Source organism: Olea europaea, chromosome 16, assembly GCF_002742605.1.
Source record: "Olea europaea var. sylvestris chromosome 16, O_europaea_v1, whole genome shotgun sequence".
Taxonomy (NCBI): Eukaryota; Viridiplantae; Streptophyta; class Magnoliopsida; order Lamiales; family Oleaceae; genus Olea; species Olea europaea.
In genome coordinates, this window is record NC_036252.1 from 17,789,860 (window position 1) to 17,817,763 (window position 27,904).

The 27,904-nt window shown below is 34.4% G+C and overlaps 2 protein-coding genes across 2 annotated transcripts; both read left to right on the plus strand.

The window, feature by feature from the left end:
• On the plus strand, positions 1-1,582 carry LOC111412710. The gene is made up of 3 exons (XM_023043633.1): positions 1-195; positions 508-1,102; positions 1,287-1,582. Exons 1-3 carry the CDS (start codon positions 1-3, stop codon positions 1,580-1,582), a joined length of 1,086 nt encoding a protein of 361 aa, XP_022899401.1.
• Positions 1,583-1,600: 18 nt separating this feature from the next.
• Positions 1,601-2,203, plus strand: LOC111412711. The gene is made up of 2 exons (XM_023043634.1): positions 1,601-1,755; positions 1,918-2,203. The coding sequence occupies exons 1-2, from the start codon at positions 1,601-1,603 to the stop codon at positions 2,201-2,203; spliced, it is 441 nt and encodes a 146-aa protein (XP_022899402.1).
• The last annotated feature ends 25,701 nt before the right edge of the window (positions 2,204-27,904 follow it).

Consider the following 27,904-nt stretch of genomic DNA (forward strand, 5'->3'; position numbering starts at 1 on the left):
ATGCCAAGATCGACTGGAGGAGAATTTATTCCAGCTCATCCTAAAATTGAGCGCACTTTTCATCGACTGCAAAGAGAGACTAGAGAAGCACAATTGCAAATGGCTAACGAACCGAACAACTCTATTATCCCAGCTAACGAAAGAGAGGCGGTAGACGAAGGAAATGAGATTTTGGGAGATTTCTTGACTCCTCAAGTAATTCAAAACCAGTCTAGTATAGTGTATCCACCGTTTGGGCAACCTAATTTTCAATTAAAGACTGATGTGATACATCTTTTCCCGAATGGACACCAATTCTATGGCAGAGCCGAAGAAAATCCAAATACACACATATCTCAATTCTTGGATATGTGTCAACACTTCATGTATCAAGGAATTTCTGATGATGCTATTAGGCTAAGGTTGTTTCCACATACGCTACGGGATAAGGCACTTGAATGGTTGGATTCGCTTCCTATTGCAAGCATCATTACTTGAAACGAGCTGGCTCATAAATTCTGTACGAAGTTCTTCTCACCAACCAAGATAGTGAAACTGAGGCATGAGATATTGATATTTAGTCAAGGGGAATTTGAATCATTTAATGAAGCATGGAATAAATTCAAAAACATGCTCCGGAAGTGCCCTCAAAATGGGTTCGATAAAAAGACCCAAATCCGATTCTTCTATACAGGGTTATTCCCGTACTTCATAAGCATGGTAGACTCATCATCAGATGTCTCAATTTCCACACGAACAATTGATGGAGCACTTGAATTATTTGAGAGAATGGCTACCACTTCAGCTATGTGGTCCTCTGAGCGAGTGATTCAGAAGAAGCCTCCGGGTGTCTATGAGGTAGATGCATATTCAGTCTTATTAGCAAAGATTGACTCACTATTTCAAAAGGTGGAAAGCATATCACAGTCAGCAAATGCAACATATTCACGGAAACCAAATTGTGAAGAATGTGGAGCGAATCATAGTACGACAGAATGCCCAATTCTGTCACAAGGAATGGAACAAATAGAGTATGCACAATGGGGTCAACATGAACAAAACTATCAAAATTCAGACACTTTCAATCCCAATTGGAAAGAACATCGAAATCTCTCATGGGGTGGTACCCAAAATTAGAATAGATCCCAGAGGCAATTTCAGCAGGAGAAAACACTTCAATTGGAAGAGATGTTTGCGGAGTTCATGGAAAAGACTGAAAAATACATAGAAGCAAATAACCAATTCATAAGGAAAACTGAAACTACTCTCCAAAATCGAGTGCTGCAATTAAAAACTTGGATATGCAGATGGAACAGATGGCACTCGCTATGACGAAAAGGGCATAGATACGTTACCAAGTAATACTGAGTTGAATCCTAGGGAGCATGTTCAAGCGATCACAACTCGAAGTGGGATGCAACTACCTGAAAGACACGTTGAGAGGCCGAGTGTAAACAATGAGACAACATTATCTACAGAAGAAGAGATTGTACAGCAAGACGAGCGGACACATGAATCCACACCAAAGGAGAATTCAGAGACTTCACTGGGTAAGGCCAACATTTCAGTTAACCCCTATGAGCCACCCATTCCATTTTCCTAGAGGTTGAGGAAGCATAGGATGGAGCAGCAATATAAGAAGTTCCTCGAAATCTTTAAAAAGCTCTACATCAATATCCTGTTCGTCGATGTACTACTCCAGATGCCTAGCTATGCCAATTTTCTAAAGGATATCTTAACAAATAAATGTAAGCTAGAGGAACATGAAACGATGATGTTAACCGAAGAGAGCAGCGCCAAGATCTAGAAAAAGCTCCTACAAAAACTGAAATATCTAGGGAGTTTCACTGTTCCTTGCACAATTGGTGATTTTTATTTTAATAAAGCATTGTGTGATCTTGGTGCGAGTATTAACTTGATGCCACTCTCTATTTTCAGGAAACTGGGATTGGGAGAGCCTAAAGCAACTACAGTAACTCTACAGTTGGCTGATCGATTATTTACACATCCACGAGGGATTATCGAAGATGTATTGGTCAAAGTTGATAAACTTATATTCCCAGCGGACTTCTTAATTCTGGACATGGAAGAAGACAAGGACATGCCTATCATATTGGGGCAACCATTTTTGGTAACTGCAAGAGCTCTCATAGATGTGCAACAAGGACAATTGACTCTAAGACTGGGAAGGAGCAAGTCTCTTTTAATGTTTTCAAGGCAATGAAATATCCCACCGAGCCAGACACCTATTTCCAGATTGATGCGATTGACATATAAATCCCTTACAATTACGAGTTGAAGAAATCGTCAGACATTCAGGAGGTCGATATGATGCACCCTCAATCCACTCTTATTGACTCAAAGGAGATCGAGGTATACACCATGGAGTCTCAAACAGATGATGAGGGAGAGTCACACCACTTGGAAAATGACAGGTTTGAAGTGTGGAGGATAACTGCAATGCGAAACAAGACCATATTGAACAAACTACGTAGGACCTCCCAAGCCATGTTTAAAGTTCCATAATACACCTATGCCAAAAGTCGAGCCATCGACTATAAAATAGCGCTGGTTGGGAGACAACCCAACGTTTCTATCCTTTCATTTACTTCATTTTTCAATAGTTTATGAATTTTTCATTTTTAGCATTATCAATAGTTTTAGGTCATCAATCATACATCCCTATCACATGGAGTCTAGGCATAGTCCACATGAATCCCAATGCACATAGCACGAGTCATGAGGTTGAAGTTCTATTTTAGTCAGTCATGTGTCAAATTGAACAAAGTGCATGTTTTGAGTGAAGTTTTGTTGGTGATTCACATTTTTGTGATATAAACTCTATGTTGAGACATAAATTATGCATTCTACACACCAACAATGTACACATGCACCTTGGAGCAAGTTTGGGAGATTTGTGCACTACGTAGTTTATTTCTTACCTCAATTGCATCAGTTTACACCATGTGAACTAATACGCATACTTTGCACTTTTACAGGATGCCACCAAAAGAATGTCACGGGGAAATGAGAAAAATTGTGGGTCCTAGTTTTCATTCACCACCTCCATATAGATCATGGGAGTATTCGTATCCCATCTTGCACTTTTAGTTTATTATTGTCCTTCAGTTATGTTTGTTTACACATTTATTTCATCTTCACATTGAGGATAATGTATTATCGAAGTTTGGGAGTGGGTGACATAATCTTGGACACGAACATCTTTTTATCATTTTACCTATATTCATCAATATCTATGTTTCATGACTGCATATTATGTGCTTGATGAGTGTTAAAAAAAAATTCTTTGCATTTCATTCAGTTTGCTGTATTTCCATTCTTGCATGCTTGTGTGAGCTTGATAGCCTTGACAGCTATGATGTGATTATTGGACTGGTATAAATTACAAACTGTGGATATGGTGCTGAATAGATTAACCAATACTTATTGATGTAATACTTGATATTCTTTATACATGCCACTCATGCTCAATATGTTAGGTTAGTGACTGGGGTTTTGAACATAAAGTAGGAGAAGAATGATAATTCTCTACTAAATCAAATAGTAAACCACCTTAAGACGGTTTGGAGATGGTTGAGCAATCATAGGAAAGCACTGAGATAAATGGGGCTCTATGCATGAATTCTATTGTGTGGATTGCCTAGACTGGTGAGGTGAAAATTAGTTGAAAATCTTAAATTGAGGGTTGGTTTTGGAGGCCAAATGTCTAAAAAAATAATAAAAGGCATAAATATAACTTGTAAAATCATGACACCTTTTTCCATGCCTTTATGATTCGAGCAAGTAAGCCTGTAAGGATATTTCAAAATCTAGTGCCCTTAAGCCAACTGGTTTGGGAGTCATCAGCCTAAAGCTCGCTATAGGGGTTGTACAGAAAGCAAATGAGAAGATGACAAATTTTTTTTTATCAGAAAATAAGTGAGAAAAGACACGATAACATCAAGAGGCCCTTGGACATTTGGTTGAAGAAACTACACCTTTGAGGCGAGCCTAGTAACTTAGTTTAATCTTAAGTGTTGAAGCAATCATATCTGGAGAGCCTTCATTTGTTGATATGTGAACTTGTGATACTGAGATCTATCCAAACTAAGAGAGGGCAAGGACTGCAGTTACCAAAAATCATAACTTTAAAACACAACTCCAGGATAACTGAGTGAAAAGAATAAGTTTGGGGGGTTGTGTACCTCTCGAGCGAAGTAAGGACAGATTTGACCGCTTTGGGTCGGGACTAAGCCCATCGTGAACTAAATATGTTAGCATGAATTCACACACGAACGTCGGGTATGCAATTAACAGGTAAAGTTTGATTTCATTCTTGCACTAATCAATTTTCTTTTTGAAGTCAAATACTTAGTCCAATCCCGAGACACGACAGATTATTAAGACATGTTTGTTTAGTATTGAGCCACTATCTTGTTTGAGAACAAACAACATTTCAAGTTTTGGGGGGTTTTATAAGTGCGTTTTTATTTAGTTCACAAACATGACTTAATTATAATCAAAGAGTTTGAATTATGGCTTAATTCTATGTAATTATGTTTTGTAGGACTATATTGATGAATGTGGTAGAATTCAAGAGAAAATAAACGAAAAAGAACCAAAAAGGAAGAAAATCCAAAGTATGAGGACTAAGTTGCAACATTTCAATAGTTGATTTGGATCAAAAAATGAAGATTAAAAATGTTACAGGCTCAATTGGATGCAATTAAAAGTCAAAGTTTGAAAATGCAAGAGAAAGGACTTGAAAGAATTAAAAATCTACTTCGGGGGGCTAAAATGCAACATATGGAAGAAATTTTGCTTGGACGACAGCCCAGTTACACATACCGAGCGATCGCCCAACATGATTTTTTAATTACCAAGAAGAAATTCTTAGCCTGAGCAATTGCCCGAGTTTTGCCTGGGCGACAGCCTAAGCCAATCATGGCGAGAAAATCTGGTTTCTTTTTTTTTAACGAAATTCTTATGGAAACAAATCTTAGGGAGTCTTTTAAAGCACTAGGGACGTCCAAAAATAAAGACCACGCATTATATTATTATTTTGGGAAGATTTGAAGAAAAAGAAGAAGGAAGAAGAAGATGATTCAATCCAAGATTCAAGACCTTCCTTCAAGAATTCAATAGGGTGATGTGTTTTCTTGATTTTTATTGTTGTGTTCTTCTTCCCATCATGCTAGGCTAAAAAAATCTATACAGGGAGATCGATGAACTTTGTAATTTGATATTTAATTCTTTGTTCCATATTTTCCACATTAAAACACGTATTGATTATTTTGAATGATTTATATGTATTTAATTGCTTCCATGACTATGGGCCTGTAATTGTGTGAGTTATGGTGGTTTGTTTCATCTATTCGAAAGAAGAGGAATAAATTCAACAAGGTACATCGTAAGGTCCGATAAGGAATAGAAATATACCCATATGCTTTGCATGAATCTCTAAGTACTCACAAAACTACATGCATTCTCATATATTTGCATCCGTCATAAAGATATAGGCTGGCGGTGTATGAGAATAGTTACAATTCATCTCTAGAGAGAGTGTTGGATAGATTTAGGAGTATTGATTCTTCAAAATTTCATTGTGTTGTCAAAGTGTGGAATGAAGGTTAAATTGAACATTACTTGGAAATTTGTGATCCTAGTATATCTCACATTCATTGAATACATTTAACCTGCGCCTCGATCATCAAATTGCATTTTAGTTAATTTAAACATTGTTTTGCATATTATACCATCCAATTTATAATATTGGTATTTTAGCTTAAATTTAGGATTTCTTAGGACAAAAACTCATAATTGATCATTTAAATTCGATTAAGGTTTGGATAAATAATATTGAACTAAATCAATCTCTGTGGGACGATATTCGGACTCAACTTATCTATTTTATTACTTGTTAACGAACCGTACACTTGCGACAGTTTAAATCGAAAGAAAATATTTCGTGAACAGAAACCTTGACTGAGAATAATTATATGAGATGGAAATGAGACATATAATTAGCACTATGTCTTTTGGGGTTGGATATTGCAATGGAGAAGCATCTTTTGAAACTCACAGATCAAAGCACTCTTATAGAAGCCCGAGGAATAAAATGAAATTAGGCTATTATTTGTGATGATCTAACACCACGAGCCTAGCCCATTTAAGAAACGAGCTATGGAAGCTCAACGCATTTAAGATTATGAAAGCTCAAGCCATAAGTTAATTAAAAACCCAACAATTTAAGATATTAAGTTTAAGTAAATTTGATTACAAAGATTTAATGGATAACTGGGTAGCCTCAATGGTCATGTAGGTATTTCATATAGGCAACCTAAGTTAGAATCACCATATAGATATTTTTATAAAACTTTTTCTATGAATTAATTCTTTGGACGTAGAAACTCTTGAAATTCATAGTCAAAGACCAAATTTAACAAATTTAATGAATATACAACCACTCTATTTAGTTTTTCATTAAAAAGGAAGATTTCAAGAAAATGAAGGTCACTTTTTCATTACACCTCTCCTCAAATTCGAATTTACTCTTATTTTCTCTCAAATATACTTCATGTCAAGTTAAGCTTAAGGAATAACAAGGGTGTGAAGAAGAAATGTTTTTTACACATTTGGATCTTTTATATCCAAGAAAATTCAAGGTAGGTAGATGTGCAAGTGTTTATTTCGTTTTCAAATTATGATTTTTCGATAAATATTTGAATGAAATGGCACCTTCGGGTACGATGCTTCAGCACTACAGCAGTTTGAATGATCATTCTCCGACTCTATGTGTTTTGCTGAAAATCCATCTACGTGCGACGGTATTAATCTATAGTTCAAAATTTCTAATTTGATAACAAAATGCACCAATGATATCTATTAAATTTCAAACTCATGGGTTATTTCCCTTCCTACAGGTTGAATGGATTTTCCTTGGGGCGTGGATGATGGTAAAAGATGATGCGACATGCCATGGAAAAAGCCGGTGACTTGAAAATTTTAATTAAATCACGAAATGTTTACGTTAATTTTTTTTTCATTTCTATGGACGTCATATGTGGAAATCTTCTACGAATATTTATTTATGAATAAATTATGTTTGGAATTAGATATGTGTCATAGAAATAAATTCACAAATCACCGTTTACAAAAAATGTTAGCGATTTAAAATTTTTCCGCCTCTTCAAAAATTTCAGTTTCTGCCTCGTCTTTAAAAATTAATAATTTTTTTGTTACTTGACATACAAAGCCAGTGGTGTTGGATAGTCTCATAAGTTAACTACTGAATAAACTTGGAATCATATCAATTCGATGTCTGTAGAATTTTATATGTCACTTAAGGTAAACTGCATTGGCTAGTGTTGTTGTTTTCCTGCTTCTTCCTTGACTTCAAAAATTCATAACTCGACAGTCACTTGGAATTCTGGATGAAACCAATTGAATTTGATAGTCTCATGGATTAGCTACTGAATAAATTTGAAATCATGTGGTTTTGATGTCTGTGGAATTTTATGTCATTTTAAGTTAACTGTACCGATTTACCTTTCAACCGGGTCGCTGCTGGGTTTTGAAAAATATTTTAATACATCATATGATGCCGACGGAAGTTAATTTTTGACTATGTCATATTATAAGTAGTTTCTTACTTTACATTAAAATTTGATGAAGTTTCAAGGTCGATAGCTATGCAAACCAATTTATTTTGACAATTACCGTTTGCTATAAGAACTAAAACAGCAATATCACTTTTAAAGTTCACGTCAATAGTCGTTACATGCATGGAACCGATTCTAAAAATATTTTTGAAATTGGTTTCTTTTAGTATTGATTATTTAAAAAAAATTGAATTAAATTCTAAAATTTAATATTTATACATTCCACTAAAAATATAGCTAATTAATTTACAGCAAAGTACAATTAATCTAATGACGTTTCGATCCATACATGTTGGGGATTTATAGCGTGGTATCAATGTATGAGTTTAGTCAATTCTGTAAACTTAGTATATTTTTTTATGAAATGAGAAAAATGAAACATTTAAGACACTCAATGGCATCTTACGTCCATCAGTTGACCTCATCCGACGAACCCAAGGTATGGAATAAAATATTATGTTTCACTTTATTTTTCAAGCATGATTTATAAATCATTTAAGTTTGAATTTATGAAAATGCTTTTGATGTTTAGAATGAAATATGTTATGTAAGTTATATTTTGTTTAAATATACATGAAGAAATGATGATTGGCCATTATATTAAAACTCAAGAGCATAATGTATAAGTTGATATCGCTAACAGAGATAAAACATAAGTGGACACTTATGTGATAGATATGGTTAGAACTTATCAAACTGCTAAAAAGGCCACAGCTTGTAGAGCAACGTTGAGTCGTAGGTCCATCATTCAGTCCTATGAGAACTATGTGATTGACCTGTCTCGTCCACTTGTTGAACACATACATACATCTACGAGAGATGTGTGGCAGCTGCAGATGTGGGACTGAAGATCACACATAACGAGGTTGTGAATAACCTCAGACATTCACTCCCACCTCAATGGGGAGACATGAGAGTCATGGTTAGGGATGAGATGCTGAAGGTAACCCTCAAGAGCACCTTCTAAATCAAATTCTCCATTAAGCTTCTGTACTCCACAGTGATTGAGTCAGCTTCACATTCATCTCTAGAGGGGCTTGTTCTAGCAGGGCATCTCGTGTGAGGTCAGGTCAGGGGATGGTCGAAATAAAATGACCACAATTTTAGGTATTCACTTAATCTTGTTAGGTATTGGTGCTTTTATTCTAGTATTCAAGGGAATAGAATGAGTAGCTAGGGTTCCTTTAGATCTCGACCAACGGTATTGGAATTCATTAGATATCTCATTCATACACATCTTCTCTTTGTTTCCCGGTCCTCTCTGCTTCCTTTACTTCTAAAAAGGCTAAACCTTTGATACACTTTGGAGAAGATCCCACGTTTACGACCATCTAAGGTAGGACTTTGAGAGTTTACTTTGTCCTTTTGTAAGTCTGCCCTAACCCCCGCCTCTGGAAAAAGAATTGAGAGAGATCAAGAATTCTCACTATTTCTTAGAGAATTGAATAGACAAAATTGGAATATGTCAAGTAGTCTATGCAAGAAAGAGAAGAGATTCTCGTGGACCCCTTCTTTCACTCACATCTGGTATCCTGGAGCACTACAATTGAATTTGGTATATATTATCAGATCCTTCTAGACTGGTGGAGTGAGAGCTTAGAACCTCAACCGGAGATAGTAATTGATCCTAATGATGAGGTTGAGTCGAGCTTGAACATAGTTTGAATCAGCCTCATAGGAAAATCCATAATGGGAGCACGAGGATGACTTTGGGTTGGAATTAGAGAATGATCATGAGTAAGAACCTGAACCACAGGTTGAGATGAACATAGAGTCGGAACCTGAGGCAGAAGACTCCTCCAAAGATGAATCTCCACCAAAGAAGACTCGCAAGGTTCATAGGGATTAGAAATTTAGATTTCATTTCCTTGTGATATCTTTTCCTTTACATTATTGAAAGTAAAAATTTGTTGAACTATTGTATATCCTGATTTCAAGGAGTACTAATAATAAAGGAAAAAAATCAATTATGATCAAGTTGAGGATTAATACCTTATTTATTTTAAGTATTCTGATATTGGTAAATGAAGTTAATATGAGATATTATATCTTATCTTTAGGAAAATGTCTCGAGCAAACCAGAACAATTTGATAAGGGATCTTCTACAAACAGTTCAAGATCTTGGCAGGCTAAATTAGAATCCATCTCTACCTACACTACCAACTCCTATTACTCTTCCGACTCATGCCTTGATAGTTAGTTATTTCGAAGGCATAAGCCCCCTACCTTCGGTGGAGCATCTGGTCCACTAGTAGTTGAGGAATGGTTTTGTAAGCTACAACGAATTTTTCGACCCATAGACTATATTGATGCCCAAAGGGTCCAATGTGTGGAGTTTATGTTTACTGGTGATGCAAGTCACTGGTGGGATTTGATGTCCCGAACTAGGACTCCAGAATAGCAATTGGCATTAACTTGGGAACAATTCAAGGAGGAAGTGATGGACAAGTATTTTTCTCAATCTTTAATGGATTTCAAGGAGAGCGAATTCCTTTAGCTTAAGAGGGTAATACATCCCTAACTGATTATGTGCAAAAATTCGACCAACTCTCAAGGTATGTTCCACACCTAGTGGACACGAAAATTAAGAAGACTCAAAGTTTTGAGCAAGGGTTAAACTTAAAGCTAAGCATGATTCTTATGTCACATCGTTTCACATCATATCGTGAGATGCTAGAACGAGCTAACGCTATTTGGTATCAGAAGACAAATGCAGAGCAACACCATCAATTGTACAACCAGTAGGACAAAGGACAATTTGGAAAGAGAAAATGGAATGGTCAAGATAAATGAAAAGGCAAATGGCAAAATAAGAAGGCTAATATCAGATCTAGTGTCTGTAAGGCCATAGTTGCTACAGTAGCGCTATGTCCCAAGTGTGGTAAGCCTCATCGTGGTGAATGCTTGTATGGAAAGAATGCTTGTTTTTGGTACGGTAAGCCAGGACATATTGCTAAAGATTGTCCCATGTTTATGCAAAAGAATGATGACAACAGTGAATAAAATAAAAAGGGGAAAGCATGAGTTTTTACAATGACTCAGAAGGATGCAGAGAAGAACTCAAATGTGATAGCAGGAATATTACTAATATCTAATACACCTGCGTATGTACTGTTTGATTCAGGAGCTACTTACTCTTTTGTATCAAAATCTTTCATTGCTAAATCTAGTATTAATTGTGCTAAATTAGAGAGTACACTAGAAGTTATCATCCTCTCAGGCAGAACATTGAACACAGATCAGTTCACTAGGTCGGTGAATCTTAAAATTGAGGAAAAAACATTTGAAACTGACTTGTATATGATAGAGATGAAAGATTTTGATGTGATTTTGGGCATGGATTGGTTAAGAAATAATTATGCAACCATTCGTTGTAGAGAAAGGGAAGTGACTTTTAGAAACCAAGAGAAGAACAATTTTCTTTCCCTGGAATAAAGACCAAACCATATCTCCAACTAGTATCGGCCTTACAAATCGAGAAAATGTTGAGAAAAGAAACATCTCAGCAGAAAAATCGACAACAATAAAAATTAAGAACGTACCAGTGGTAAAAAAATTTATAGATGTGTTTTCAAAAGATCTACTCAATATTCCACTAGATAGACAAGTGAAATTCACAATAGATCTGGTTCCTAGAGTGACACCAGTATCTAATGCTCCATACAGAATGCCTCCAAAGGAACTTCAAAAGTTAAAAATTCAACTACAAGAGTTAGATAGTGGCTTTATTCGACCAAGTGTATCCCCATGGGGCGCATTAGTGTTGTTCGTAAAAAAAAGATGGAAGTATGAGGACGTGTATCGACTATCGGGAGTTGAACCATTTGATCGTCAAGAATAAGTATTCTCTCCCGAGAATTGAGGATTTGTTTTATCAATTGAAAGGGGCTAAGATATTTTCTAAGTTTGATTTACATCTACATATCATCAATAGAAGGTTAAGGCGAGTGATATACCTAAGACAGCTTTCAGAACTCGTTATGGACATTACGAATTTACAGTATTGCCATTCGGGTTGACAAATGCTCCGGCAGTGTTCATGGATCTAATGAATTGTGTATTTCATTAGTATTTGGATAAATTTGTCATAGTCTTCATTGACAACATTTTGATATACTCCAAAAGTAAAGATTAACATGAGAAACATTTTAGAACAGCTCTAAAAATATTGCGCAAGTAAAAGTCATACGGCAAATTTAAAAAGTGTGAATTTTGGTTTGAGCGAGTTGGATTCCTCGGTCATGTAGTTACTGTCTGAGAACTTGAAGTAGATCTAGCAAAGATGAAAATAGTAACTAATTGGAAGACACTAACTAATGGTGGTGAAGTTCGAAGTTTCTAGGATTGGCTGGATACTATAGGAGATTTATAGAAGGATTCTCCAAAATAGTTGGACTAATGATGCAATTGACAAGGAAATGAGTAAAGTTTCAATGGAAAGATAAGTGTGAGCGAAGTTTTCAGGAGCTAAAGCAACGATTAGTTACAGCACCCATGTTAACCATACCTGAAGGCTTGAAAGGGCTTGTTACAGCAAGAGCCTAAAGCAACGATTAGTAATGCATCCAAACAAGGTTTGGAATGTGTACTGATGCAATGTGGAAAAATGACTGCCTATGTGTCAAGGCAATTAAAGCAACATGAGCAGAACTACCCAAAGCATGATCTAGAACTTACGACGGTAGTTTATGCATTAAAGATATGGCGCCATTACTTATATGGAGGAAAGTGTGACATTTACACGGATCATAAGATTCTCAAATATTTCTTGACACGGAAGGAATTGAATATGAGACAGAAACGATGGTTTGAGCTAGTAAATGATTATAATTGCACTATTTATTACCATTCTGGTAAGGCTAATGTTGTTGTTGATGCTCTAAGTAGGAAGTCGATGGAACAGCTGACATCATTACTTACTACTCAGACGGAGTTAATCAAAGACTTGGAACATTTGCGAATCGAAGGGATTACCACACAAGAACAAGTCACCACTCGTTTAGCAACTTTGGTGGTTCAACTTACTCTTAGAAATCGGATCATAGAAGTACAGGGTAAATACCCATTCTTGCAGAAGATAAGAACGAGATTGGTACTGATAAGAGAAAGTATTTTGAAATAGCTTCGGATCAGGCAGTAATATTTAAAGGAAGAATTTGTATACCTAAAGATGAAATTTTGAGAAAGGAGATATTGGAGGAGGCTCATTCTACCCCATACATTGCATATCTTGGTGGTACGAAAATGTATCGTGACCGTCGAGATATATTTTAGTGGAGGAATATGAAAGGAAGTATAGGCTCATTTGTGGCAAAATGCATAGTGTGCCAAAAAGTTAAAGCAGAACATTAAAGATCAGCAGGATTATTAAATCCATTAGACATACCTGAATAGAAGTGGGAGAATATTGCAATGGACTTTGTGGTAGGATTTCCAAAGTCAGCAAGAAGACACAATGCTATATGAGTAATAGTGGATCGTCTAACGAAGTCCGCTCATTTCTTCCAGTAAAAAAGGCATTTAGTTTAGATCAACTGGCGCAGTTGTACATTAGAGAGATTGTAATATTGCTTGTTATCCCAATGTCTATTGTGTCTGATAGAGATCCGAGATTTAAGTCAAAGTTTTGGAAGAGCTTACAAGGAGCTATGGGAACGAAATTGAATTTCAGTACAGCGTATCACCCTCAATTCGATGGTCAATTTGAAAAGACCATTCAAACTTTGGAAGATATGCTAAGGGCCTGTGTTCTAAATCTAAGAGGAAGTTGGGAATCGTATCTACCTTTAGTGGAATTTGCATATAATAACAGTTTCCAAGCAACTATTGGAATGGTACCGTATGAAGCTCTCTATGGGAGAAAATGTAGATCACCTATTCATTGGGATGAAATTGGAGAAAAGAGAGTTTTGGGACCAGAGATCATTGAAAGAATAATTGAAGTCATTGATAAGACCCGTACCAGGATAAAGGTCACGTAAGATAGATAAAATAGTTATGCAGATACTAGGAGAAAAGACTTAGAATTTGAAGTTGGAGAGAAAGTTTTTCTAAAGGTGGCACCAATAAAGGGTGTACTTAGATTCGGCAAAAAAGGAAAACTATGACCTCATTATATCAGACCTTTTGAAATACTTAACAGAGTCAGGAATACGACTGGCTTTACCGCCTGAACTATCAGTCGTTCACAATGTGTTTCATATATCAATGATCAGAAAGTATATGTATAATCCTGATCACGTTGATAATTATCAATCATTGGAAGTACAAAAAGACTTATCTTATGAGGAATTACTGATTAAGATATTGGATCTAAAGGTACATAAATTACAGATCAGGGAGATTCAATTGGTCAAAGTGTAATGGAATAATCATGGAGTAGAAGAAGCTACTTGGGAAAGAGAAGAAGAAGTCAAAGACAAATATCTGAAACTCTTTGCTAGTCCATAAAGTAAATTTCGAGGACGAAATTTTGTTTAAGGTGTTAGGATTGTAGAAGCCTGAGAAATAAAATGAAATTAGACTATTATTTTGTGATGATTTAGGACCACGAGTCTATCCCATTTAAGAAATGAGCTATGGAAGCTCAATCCATTTAAGATTATGAAAGCTCAAGCCATAAGTTAATTGAAAGCCCAACAATTTAAGAGATTAAGTTTAAGTAAATTTGATTATAAAGATTTAATGAATATCTGGGTTACCTCAATGGTCATCTACGTGATATTTCATATATACAACCCAAGTTCGAATCAATATGTAGACGTTTTTATAAAACTTTTTATATGAATTATTCTTTTGGACTTAGAAACTCTCCAAGTTTTTAGTTAAAGATCAAATTTAACAAACTTAATGAATATACAACCCCCTCATTTAGTTTTTCATTAAAAATGAAGGTTACTAGAAGAAGAATATCACTTTTTCATTACACCTCTCCTCAAATTCGAATTCTCTCTCTCTCTCTCTCTCTCTTTCTTTCTCTCTTTCAAATATACTTCATGTCAAGTTAAACTGAAGGAATAGCAAGGGTGTAAAGAAGAAAAACCTTTTTACTCATTTGGTTCTTTTGTATTCAAGAAAATTCAAGGTAGGTAGAGGTGCAAGTGTTTATTTCATTTTCAAATTAAGATTTTTTGATAAATGTTTGAATGAAATGGTATCTTCGGGTATGGTGTTTCGACATTACAATAGTTTGAATGATCATTTTCCAGTTCTACGTGTTATGATAATGCTGTAGTAATTGAATTTTACAAGAAATTCATTTACGTGCGACAGTATGAATCTATAGGTCAAAATTTCTATTTTGCTAATTAAATGCACTGATGATATCTATTGAGCTTCAAACTCATGGGTTAATTTCCTTCTTATAGATTGAATGAATTTTTCTTGGAGCGTGGATGATAGTAAATGAAGATGCAACATGCCATAGAAAAAGTCGGTGACTTGAAAATTTTAATTAAATCATGAAATGTTTACATTTTTTTTTATTTCTATGGACGTCATATGTGGAACTCTTCTATGAATATTTCTTTTCAAAAAAATTATGTTTGAAAAGTAGATATGTGTGATAGAAATAAATTTACAAATCACCGTTTACAAAAAATGTTAGCGATTTAAAGTTTTGTTGTCTTTTCAAAAATTTCAGTTTCTGCCTTGTCTTTAAAAATTCGTAACTCTTTCGTTGCTTGGCATTTTTATACAAAGCCAGTGGTGTTGGATAGTCTCATAAGTAACTACTAAATAAAATTGAAATCATGTCAATCCGATGTCGGTAGAATTTTATATGTCATTTATGGTAAATTGCTCTAGCTAGTGTTGTTAGTTTCCAACTTCTGCCTTGGCTTCAAAAATTTATAACTTGACAGTTATTTGGAATTTTTGGATGAAACATTTTTTTTTTGTTGAAAAAGGAATAAGAATGAGGTGTTAGGCGCCCAATAGGGGGTTGGCCATGTCGTCAAGGAACGAGCCCCAAACCAACTAATTGGATTTGATAGTCTCATGGATTAGTTACTGAATAAATTTGAAATCATGTGGTTTTAATGTCTGTGAAATTTTATATATCATTTTAAGTGAACCGCACCAGTTTACCAATCAACCGGGTCGCTGTTGGGTTTTGAAAAATATTTTAATATATCATATGATGTCGATAGAAGCTAATTTTTAATTATGTGATATTATAAGGAGGTTTCTACTTTACATTAAAATTTGATTAACTTTTGAATTCGCTAGCTATACAAACGAATTTATTTTGACAATTACTGCTTGAGATAAAAACTAAAATAGCAACATTACTTTTAAAGTTTTGCCAAAAATTTCACGTCAATAATCATTATATGCATGAAACCCATTCTAAAAATATTTTTGAAATTATTTTCTTTTAGTATTGAATTATTTTTTTTTTGAAAAAAATTCTTGAATTAAATTCTAAAACTTAATTTTTATACCTTCCCCTAAAAATATAGTTAATTAATTTATGGCTAAAGTGCAGTTAATCTAGTGACGTTTTGATCCATGCGAGTCGGGGTGTTGCACTCTTAAATATGTGGTTGAGTATGAAAAGTACAAAAAGTTTCAACAAAGTTTGTTTGAGAATTATTAAGCACTCTATATCCAATTCCATTATGGGTGCTATTCCAGACAATGAAAATGTCAAAAGTTTCATGGATGCTATATGTGAGAAATTTGTTGAGTCTGATAAAGCTGAAATTAAAGACCTGATGGACAAAACTGATGAATATGGATATGATGGTACAAATGGGGTTAGGGAGCACGTTATGAAGATGATAAATATATCATCTAAACTAAAGACTTTTGAGAGATTGCCATTGCGAAGCCTTTCCTAGTCTATCATGTTTTAATTATTATTTCTAGCCAATTCAATCAACTTAAGGTTGTTTATAATGCTCGGCGGGATAAATGAGATTTAAATTACATTATTGTAGTATGGGTTCAAAAGGAGTATAGGATGTGATGTGAGACTGTTGAAATTATACAATTAATTTTTTAACTATCATAGAACAAAGAGTCTTCTCATAACCATAAGTCTAAGTTTGATAAAGGAAACAAGTCACACCGCAATCAACAAAATAAAAACTTTGGAGGTTAGACTTCTGGTGGTCCCAAAGGAACTATAAAGAAAAATGATCAATGTAAGTTCTGCAAAAAGAAGGGTCATTGACAGAAAGGTTATTTTAAGTTTAAGACTAGGTTAGAGAAAACGAAGAATTCTGCAGGTATCTTCTTGGCCTTAGTTTGTTTTAATCTTCCTTTGTAGATGTGCTTTCGAATTCTTGGTAGTTAGACTCGGGAGCTAGTATTCATATTGCGAATTCTTTGCAGGGGTTTACAGTAAACAGAGACCAAGTAAGAATGAAGTGAGACTATGTGTTGGAAATGGAGTTCAAGTGAAGGTTAAGTACATAGGAGTAGTGAAGTTGTCTTTAGATTCCTATTTCTTTATTGTTTTAGAGAATATACCGACAATGAGACAGAATTTAATTTCTATGTCGAAATTTGATGCTTTTGATTTTTCCTTTAATTTTGGTAATGGAATGGTTGAATTTGTTTTATGATTCTCGTCTGATTGGAAATAATCTTTTATGTGATGGTTTATATAAATTGTCTTTGGCTCCTTTTGATAAAGTCTCTTTTGTTACCAATATGTTAAAGAAAAGGTCTATCATCTATTAATCATCCTCTTTACTGTCGCATAAATGGTCGTGTCACATTTCAAGGGATAGAATGGAAAAACTGATAAAAGTTGAGATATTTCCCTATCTAGACTTCTCTAGTTTTGACACCTGTGTGAAAGCTAACTAAGTCTACAAGGAACTGTTCCACTAGAAATGATGGTATTTTGGACTTGATATATACTGATATTAATAGATCTTTACCTTTCACCATATGTGGGAACAAGCACTTTATAACTTTTATTGATGAATTCTCTTGATATGGATATATTTATCTGAGTAATGATAAATTCTATGCACCAGAGAAATTCAAAATTTTCAAAATGGAAATAGAGAAACAATTCGGAAAAATTATCAAAGTTGTAAGATTTGATCGTAATGATGAGTACTATGGGAAATATGACGAATCTGGACAACACATGGGTGATTTTGCAAAATTTTACAAGAGTATAAGATAGTGCCTCAATACACCTGAGCATAATAGCGTTTCTGAAAGATGTAATCGGACTCTAAAAGATATGGTCAGGAGTATGATGAGTAGAACAAATTTACTGAAATATCTATGGGATGAAGCATTGACAACTGCTAGGTATATTTTGAACGAAATTCCAAGTAAAACTGTTACAAAGACATCTTTTGAACTATGGATAGGACGAAAGCCAAGTTTGCCTCATTTCAATGTTTAGGGATGTCCAGGTGACCCTTAGAAAGAAATTGGACTCGAAATCCACTCATGGTTACTTTATTAGGTACCCAGATAGATTAAAAGGATATAAATTCTACAGTCTAAATCGTGGCACTAGAATTATTGAGTCCATTACTACTAAATTCTGGAGAATGATTTCTGTGATAGTAGGAGTTCTACATTGAACGAAATTTTGTTGAACCAAATCAAGTTGTAGTTCTAGTTTCTATTATACAGGAAAGAGCTGTTTATCAACCAATGAAATTGTTAATGACGAATCGAGGAACTAATATGAACTTCCAATTCCTTCTCCAACAACGATTGAGTCAGTTGCTAAGCCACAAGTTAGAAGATTGCAAAGGGAAAAGAAAGTCCACATTACCAAATGATTACATTACCTATTTATTGGAAAGTGATTTTAATATTGGACATATTGTTGATCATGTTACTTTAATCAAACATTGACAAGTCCTGAGTCACATAAATGGATACATGCTATCGAAGATGAAATGAATTCTATGTAACATATTAGAGTTTGGGAACTTGTTGAACTTCCTTCGAATGCTAAAACTATAGATAACAAGTGGATCTTCAAAAGCAAACTGGATTCGGAAGGGAATGTTGAACTAAAGAAGACAAGATCGGTTGCAAAAGGGTTTACTCAACGAGAGGGCATTGACTATAATGAAACCTTCTCACTTGTTTCGTCCAAAGATTTATTTCGAATTATTATGGTACTTGTAGCACACTATAATATGTAGCTTCATCAGATGGATGTTAGGACAATATTTTTAAATGGAGATCTTTCTGAAAGGGTTTACATGAGACTACTTAGAGATTTTGTTGCGAAGGGAAAAGAAAACTTGGTATACAAGTTAAACAAATCCTTATATGACCTCGAGCAAGCATCATGACAGTGTATTTAATGTTTAACAAGGTTGTGACTTCTCTTGATTTTGTTGAAAAATGCAGTTGATCAATTATTTATCTCCAAAAAAATGGAAAATTTTTATTTTTCTTGTCCTGTATGTTGATGATATTTTTCTTGCTAGTAGTAATTTGGGATTACTTCATGAGTTAAAGAAAATGCTATTTGCGAATTTTGAGATAGATCTTGGAGAAACTTCTTATTGTTTGGCATTGAAATATATCATGACAAAAAGCATGGCTTGTTGAGATTTTCTCAGAAGGCTTATATACGACGTATTCTAGAAAGGTTCAATATATAGAACTATGTATCTAGTGATGTACCTATCATAAAAGAGGATAAGTTTAACAAAACTTAATGTCCAAGGAATGAGTTAGAAAGAGAATTTATGAAGATGATACCATATGTTAGTGTTGTAGGGAGTTTGATGTATGCTCAAGTTTACACTAAACAGAATATAAATTATGCAGTCAGTGTTATTAGTAGGTTTCAGTTGAATCGAGAGTAAGAATATTGGAAAGCAACTAAGAAAGTTATGAGATACTTGAAGAAAATTAAAAGTTACATACTTACTTAAAACAATTAAATCACCTTGAGGTGGTAGGTTACTTAGATTTTGATTTTATTGAATTTGAAAATGATTTAAAATAGCCTCAAGTTATATTTTCATGTTAGCTAGTGGTGCTATCTCTTGGAAAAATGTTAAGCAGACTTTAGTGGCATCTACTATGCAGGTTGAATTTGTGGTTTATTATGGAGTTACAGTCCAAGCCGTTTCGTTAAAGAATTCTATCTTTGGGATGAAAGTTGTTGATTCCATCTTAAAGAGTGCAACAATGTTCTTTTCAATGAATAATAAAAGTTTTGGTAGGTTAAAGCACATTCACATCAAGTATTTGGTGATTAGAGACGGAGTTAAGAAAAGACGGACAAAAATAAAACATATCAATACAGAGATGATGATTGCAGATCCCTTGACTAAGGGACTCGTCCCATAGGTTTTTAAGACATGTGTTGCTAATGAGTATCATGGAAGCCTTTCATATTTTTGGTTAGTGGGAGTCATTTATGTAAAAGAAATACGTTTTGGCTTGATCCTTTTACGGGGTATGTAGACATCCCAAATGTTCTTTGGGTTCATTCCCTCCCAATAATAAAATATATTTTTCACTTTCATAAATTATTTTGAGCATGCATTTAACTTATGACTTTTCATTATGATATTATTATAATCTCGAGATGTAACGGATAAAGACATAAGATGAGTCTATTTTAGAGACATGTAACTTCATTTTGATTTGAAGCATTACGATGATCGATATGAATTAGCACAAATTTTTTTTTTATCACATTTGGTGCAAATTTCATACTACGTGCAACCATATTAGTTGGAGGATGGAGATCCATGTTGATAAGGATGTTGACATTTTAACTATGGAGTTGTCTTATATCGTTTAAATGGTGTAACGACTTCTATGTTTGTTGTTGACATTCTTGTTGGATCAGATCATGTTGTGTAAGTTGTTATCTTTGAAGTTATACTTGTGTGGCTATCTATGTGTCTAAACCGAAAGTCAAAAGTTTTGTTTTATTATTTAATCACAATCAAATATTTGTCCAAGTGGAAGAATGTTAGAATAATTCTAAAATATGGGCTTCCCATTTGATTGCAAATTTTACAGGTTAGATGTATGACTCATAATGATACTGTGGTTAAGCCCAATATATTAAGTGATTGCTTGGGCCGTTTTACACCTTATATGTTATATCTTATATAACGTGGTAATTTAGTTATGTAGGCCAGAAATATGTAAACCCTAATTAGGGTTGGACCCGTTAATGTGATGGTTCAATAAATTTCTATATAAATGTTAGGTCTCATTTTCTCTCCTCTCCAGATTATTTTATTAGTTTGCCCCATTGACAACTAATATTTTGAGGAGCAAGGAGATAAAGATCTTGCTGCTAATATTCATATCCAAGATGTCTTCTGTATGTATGAATCTTAAACCATCAATTTAGAATAGTGATTCTTATTTCTTAGTATGATTATTGTTAAATTCAATAGATGTTCCTTATGTTAGATATGACAGCACTCAAAAAAATTAAACAAGAACAGAAAAAATTATTTGTTTATGCTATATTAATGTATTTTTCAATTTACAGTTTACATAACAAAGTTTTTGTTAATTACATCATATTTAAATTGCATTGTTGAACATTCTTAATTTTTGCTCATTTTTGCACTTATATTTTCAACTTTGTATTAATTTTCATGTTTTGTCTCTAATGATGATTTTTGTCCAAAAGAATTGTTAAAATAATATAAAAAGACTTATTTACCTCTCACATTTTTAAATGAACAAAATAAATAACACATACAAAAGCTAAAAAAATATGTCCCTCAATGCAATGTATATTAGTAGAAAAATTGGACAAATATCAATATCGGAGATGAGATGGCTATTAAAGATTAAGGATAAGAATGTGAAGAAAAAAGTTAGGAACTTAAGTGCAAAATAAGCAAAAATTGAGGGCATTCATTATAATTAAATTGTGTCGCATATAATAAAAATTGTTGTTTCAACATAATGACCCTGCCACATTTCATGCTATGATAACAAAAGAGAGCAATTATTTTTATCTGCCATACTTATATATCTATTCTAGTCAAAATCCATCTTTAAAATTTTTAAAAATTTATTATATTCATCCACATTACATTCCAACATTATCCAAATTCATTCATTTAAACAATATATATCCATACGACTTCTATATATCTATCCCACAATAAATATATCCCAATAACAATTTTGAAAAATTACTATATCCATACACATTAAATTTCAAATTATCTTATTGAATTTATTCATTTAAACATGTTGCATCTGCAAAGTTTAATTAAAAAAAAAAGGGGGAAATTTCATCAAATGTCCATTTTTACCTAGTCATTTGCAAAAATGTCCATTATTGCAAACCATTGCAAAAATGTCCAATTTGGAAAAATTTAGACCAAAATACCCTTATTAACAATTTTTAATTCTACACTAAAACAAAAAATGGACATTTTTGCAAAATTGTTATTGGCGAATAAAAATTTGACACATAACCTGTCATATTTATTTCAAAAGTATACATGTCAAATCATAATAAATGCTATATTTTTCGTAGACTCAGAAATGTCGAGAACGACATTTTCAAATGTAGAGAAATGTCATGTTCAAAATAAAATGTCATTCTAGACAAATGAAACGATGTTCAAATGTCGAGAATGACATATGTAATGTCGAGAATGACATATGTAATGTCGAGAATGTCTCCGTGACACAAAAACGTGATTTTTTCCTTTTTTTTTTTAATGAAACAATGTTCAAATGTCGAGAATAAAATATGTAATGTCGAGAATGTCTCTGTGACATGGAGGCACTTGCCTCCGTGTCACGGAGACGTGATTTTTTTGTTTTTTTTAAAGTATCATATTTTGTGTTTTCACGTTATTTTTTAAAAGTATTATATATATATATATATATATATATATATATATATATATATTATTTTTTTGTCGTCCGAATTTATTTTAATGTAACTTCTCATGAAAGCCACTTCTCAAAATTCGTGACAAATTGATAAAAAAATCAAATATCAAAGACGACATTTAAAATGTCGAGAATACCATTTCAAAATGTAACTTTTCATTAAGGACATAATAGACAAATTGACACTAAATTCAAATGAGTGGATAATTTTCAACTCATACCCTTAAAATTGAACATTTTTGAAAATGCCTCATTAAAAAAAAAAAAAAACAAAGTATCTATTAAAAGTATACCTCAATATGATGACATAAGCGTATCATCTCGTTTCAATATATATAATATTTCATTTGATCTGACATGACTTTTGTCATGTTTACTAGCATCGAAGTCTCACGCTCAATTAATCTCCCAACACAGACACATTCTTCAAGATTTTGGACAATATTATGATTATGTATTTGACATTTCACTTTCAATACACAACAATCACCATTTATCAATTTTTGTCCATTCAAAGTGAATGATCTACACATTTTTTTTTTTTTTTTTTTTTTGGTTTCACGGCCTCTACGTGTCTTTCCTTTTTTATTTTCTTTATTGCCATTTCTACACTTATGCAAATCATATCTTTCACATACAAAATCAATTTTTAGTTTTCTTTCAACTGGGCTTGAGTCATACTTACAACGTCATGTCTCTTACTAGTAGTTTTAATCCGATAAACCAAGGCCTCCTTATATATGTGTGTTCATATTGCTACATAAAACTATCTAATCTACAATATATTAAAGTATGAATTGAGGAAAAACCTTTGAATATCAATTTTACCCATACATATTTAACTATATATCAATTCTACCCTTATATATTTAATAAAATACCATTTAATATAATCTAACTTCATTTAATATCCATTTAAGTTTAATGCTTATTGTTTTATATTGGAATTCTTAGAATTTTACATTAAACAAATTAAGTTTAAATACTTAAATTACATTATTTAAATTAAGTTCACTACTTAAAATAGAAGCCCACATTTATAGATGTAATTTTATTATAATCATATAGTATAATATTAAATACAACATTAATATAATGGTAGATTAATTACAATATAAAAAAATATTTATTATAGTTTGTATATAATTATATATGTATACGAGTTTCGATTTTAAGTGATTAAACTTAATTTAATTAATATAAAATTATGAGTGCTCTAATATGAAAAATGAACTCTATATTCAAAAGGGAGACTCCATGAAGTTAAATCATAATTAGCCTATCATTAATGTCGCCTTTAATATATTATAATATTATTTCGCGTGTGTGTGGGTGCGCGCATGTGTACGTGTGAGCTTCACGTAAAATCAAGGATTCGATCGTGGTCGATAATACGGTCGAAAAGACCAGCGAGCGAGATGGTTGTTAATAGTACTCCCCCTATCATTGCCTTATGAGTTATAACATCCTACAATCGTACCGATGTCTACTAAAACCTACGGGCGGGTGCTCCGCAACAGCGGCAGTAGTGAACATTGCTACTAAAGAAGGGAGAGGGGAGCCTCTACCGCGGTTAGGTTCCCTCGCTACTCTAGTTTTTGGTATATGCGTTCCGGGAATGTCCAATTCCCTTGAATCGTACTACCGCTTGTCCCGCCGGGAGGGAGGTTGTGTATCGCCAGATTCCAATCCTATAGTATCTGGATTCGTAATACCGAACCCTATCTATTTGCACGATCGCACATGGGCTCGTAGGAAGCGAACTCATAGTAAGCAAGAGGGCCGGGAAGGAGGGCAGAAAGATTCCTACGACGAACCCGAGCCCCCTATCCCTATAAATAAAGCAAAATATACCTTTATTTCCTTAGAATATAGATCTACTGGAAAAGATATATTCGTTAGAGAATGGAGATCGAAAAAAAGTGTTTTGGTAGGCGATTTTTCTCTTTCTCTTTCTGTATCGGAAAGTCTGTGTAGTGGATATAGTTCATATAAAGAAAAAGGTTATGAAATTTGAAATAGGTCTTCCAACGGGGGGACTGCTTGTACCGCTGTCTAGACAAAGCGAGGACCCTCCGGAAAAGCCAACTCAATGAAGAGCAGGATCTGAGCGAACCAGAGCGATTACACCCAATGTCTTTATCTAGCCTTACCTTAAGCCAAAGTAGTCAGTAGTCATTGTTCCTTAGTGCGACCAGTTGCGAGTATTGGCGTGTTGGGGGGTTGAGACGCATTAGTAGCGCATCTTATCTTTCGGCTGTGTGAGTAAAGACAGCCCTTAGTCCTCCTACGGCAGCAAAGGTAGCAGCAACTTACTATTGAGGGGCCTCACTCCGGCCAAAGTGCGTCAGGTTCATTTCGGTGGGCCCGACAGGGGAAAGGCATCCCTTTCTTAACTTAGTTAAGGGTAGTCGTTGTTGGTTAGGTAGATGTGAGGAAAGAGCAGTGCTTTATTAATAGTCGTGGGGGTCTGGGTCTAAGGATCCCAGCTTTAAGTCAATAAGGGCAGGGATACGCGATTTGAGTTGTTGGGAAAGAGGCGGATTGAGGCGAAGACAAAACCTTTCGGAAAAGCGAGTCAGTCTAGTGCCCCTCCACCGTCTTTCACTTCCTCGAAAGAAGCCTTAAGTGGGGTATAGTTATGTTATAGGTGCAGGGGGTAAAAGGGGTTGGACAAAGCAAAGCTGGCAACGCAAAGCATGAGGGGCGTACTCACACGTCTTTTGTGGCAATCCGCAGGCAGGAGGGCAAAGGGTTACAGGGGAGAGTAAAGTCAAAGCAGTGGTTCTCTTTCCGCTATCTTTCCCGAAGGGCCTACGGGGCTCTTTCCCTACGGGATGCAGCTTCTCTTGTTGAGGCGAGCCCGCTTGCTTCGTAAGTGAAATAGGGGTGAGTTTAGCTAATGAATTGGTCTTTTGAGTTGTCGTTTTGAGTGGTGGTATAAATGGGGCTCTGTAGGCCCCATTGCTATTGTCTTGTTGATCAACCAAGCTAGCTTCGTTCTACAGTTGCTATCGGTTGCTATACAGAGTCTAGTTTCTCTTCTCATTCGGAGGTGGCTCTGGGGACACCAAGCACCGTGGTTTGGTCAGCTCATGCCCCATTTCGGTGGTTTTAAATTCCAAACCATTGCACCGAACGGAAAGGGAATGAATGCGGGAAGAGAAGGCAAGGTCTCGATTGAGGGATTTCTAGAAAGATGCATCGGCTCCTCCAGCTCCTCCCAACCCAGAAAGAACTGGACTCGGATGGTACCACTTAGCCCTAAGCATCGATTTACCGATGGCGGAGAATCGTGGAAGAACCGAAAAACCTCCTTCAAATATTTGATTCCTGGTTCGCTATTGGTTCTCCCTCTCCGGCTACGCTGTTCCGCCCGAGCCCACTCCACTCTTGGATCACCCCTTCACTGTTCTGTTCAGTTCCTATTGAGGAGATCTAGGAGTAGTTTGAAAATATATATCCGATGTCGATTCAAAAGTAATTTCTCGAGGAAGATGAATGAGGGAGTCAGATTCTTTAACAGCCGATTCTCAAGCACTTACAGCGCCTCTATTATAGAAGCGAAAGCGATGCGCCTTATTGACCAGCCGAAGAGCATCCTTATAAAAGAATGAATGGGAAGCAGGCCCGGTCTATATTGCTACAGCCCTTCCTTCTGCTTTTACTCGAGCAGATTCTCCTTATGTCCCGTTCCAACAATCAAAGGAGATGACATGCTGGGATAGGGGATCACCACCAGTCAGAGTGGTTGCTCCTTGCCTTGCCCCTATTGAAAGAAAGTAAAGTCATCTGTCCCAGAGCCTATGATTGCAAAGAAGACCTAGTCTGATTAATTGACTTCAACGAACCTATTTGAAAGAAAAACAGCTCATTCGATCACACCAAGAAAAACTAGTGCTGCTCCTTGGCTTTGGATCTACTAGAAGAGGAATGCCTCTATTTATGCCTTTAGGCAGGTTAAAGAATGATTTTAGCAAGGTGGATTAGCAGCTTCATGGGGAATCAGGGAGCTCAAGGTTTACACGTAGAACATCCCTGGAAGGGACCTTCACTGTCTACCAAACGAAGGTCGTGTTCTCTATCAGATATGACCTTTCGTAGGCTCGTGGATCACCTTTGGATATGAGATTGAATGCCCCACTTCATTTGCCATAGCTGCTTTCAACCTACTTGTTCTTTCACTACCCTTTGCAACCATAATCATAATAAAGGATTGCACGAGATTAAGTTCAAAGCTTTGGTTTTTTAAGGAGTGATGGAAGGTAATCACTATGCCCTGGTGTTTGAAAAGTTGCTTGTAAAAAAAAAAAAAAAAAAAAAAAAAATCCTTTTCAAATCAGCTACCATGAGAGGAGGTTCACATTCATCGCTGTCTCATACAGATTAGTGGCCAAACTAACGAAATCGAATGCGGTTCTGAGGGGGAAGTTATAGACACCTTTTCATACTTTGTATCAGGAGTACTTCATTTAATTTCCTTTGCAGTATTGGGTTTTGACGGTATTTATCATGCACTTCTGGGACGTGAGACACTTGAAGAATCTTTTCCATTCTTCGTTTATGTATGGAAAGATAGAAATAAAATGACCACAATTTTAGGTATATATATAAAAGAAACATTCAATTTACCCTTTTTTCCTTATATAACATTGTCAACATTTTCATTCAAAGATTATAAATTGCACGATTAATTAATATAATAAAAAATATAACTATTTAAATACGAAGTACAATAAATTGAAAAGGAAAAAATTGCTTAAATATGATCAGCAATTAGCAGGGAAAGAGTCGAACATGAGAGAAATTATCTATCAACCCTAGAAACCTTACTAATTATTCTAATAATGAGGAGTTACTTACCCTTTCTATATTTGTATCCACTCCAATAAATACAAGTTTCGTATCTCAATTACACATTTTTCACTAAAATCAAAATTGTAAGCATTGATAAAAAAAAATATTATGAGTTCTAATAAATAATTAACATAGTATTAATTATTATTATTATTATTATTATTATTATTATTATTATTATTACATGTTCATTTTTTTTATAAACATAAAAATTGATGGTAATCCAATTACTTATTAGATATAAATATATGAAGAAAAGAAAAAGATTTTTATCCAATATATATAAAATATAAAATATAAAATGTGGAGATAGATAAGAAACATTCAATTTACCATTTTGTCCTTATACACATTTTTCGTTCGAAGATTATAAATTGCACGTTTAGTTAATGTAATAGATAAAAAAAATTAAATACAAAGGACAATAATTGAAAAGAAAAATTTGCTTAAATATGATCAACAATTATGATGGAAAGAGTCTAAAATAGAGAAATTATCTATCAATCTTAAAAACCTTACTAATTATTCCTAATAATTAGGAGTTACTTACCCTTCCCATATTTAT

What these genes read in the sequence shown, in the direction of transcription:
- LOC111412710 (XM_023043633.1), top strand. Translation starts at nt 1, where the DNA reads ATGCCAAGATCGACTGGAGGAGAATTTATTCCAGCTCATCCTAAAATT. An exon ending in GAGATTTCTTGACTCCTCAA is followed by an intron (nt 196 to 507) that starts GTAATTCAAAAC and finishes TTCTGTACGAAG; the next exon opens with TTCTTCTCACCAACCAAGAT. An exon ending in TCGAAATCTCTCATGGGGTG is followed by an intron (nt 1,103 to 1,286) that starts GTACCCAAAATT and finishes TTGGATATGCAG; the next exon opens with ATGGAACAGATGGCACTCGC.
- LOC111412711 (XM_023043634.1), top strand. Translation starts at nt 1,601, where the DNA reads ATGGAGCAGCAATATAAGAAGTTCCTCGAAATCTTTAAAAAGCTCTAC. An exon ending in GAGGAACATGAAACGATGAT is followed by an intron (nt 1,756 to 1,917) that starts GTTAACCGAAGA and finishes CTCTATTTTCAG; the next exon opens with GAAACTGGGATTGGGAGAGC.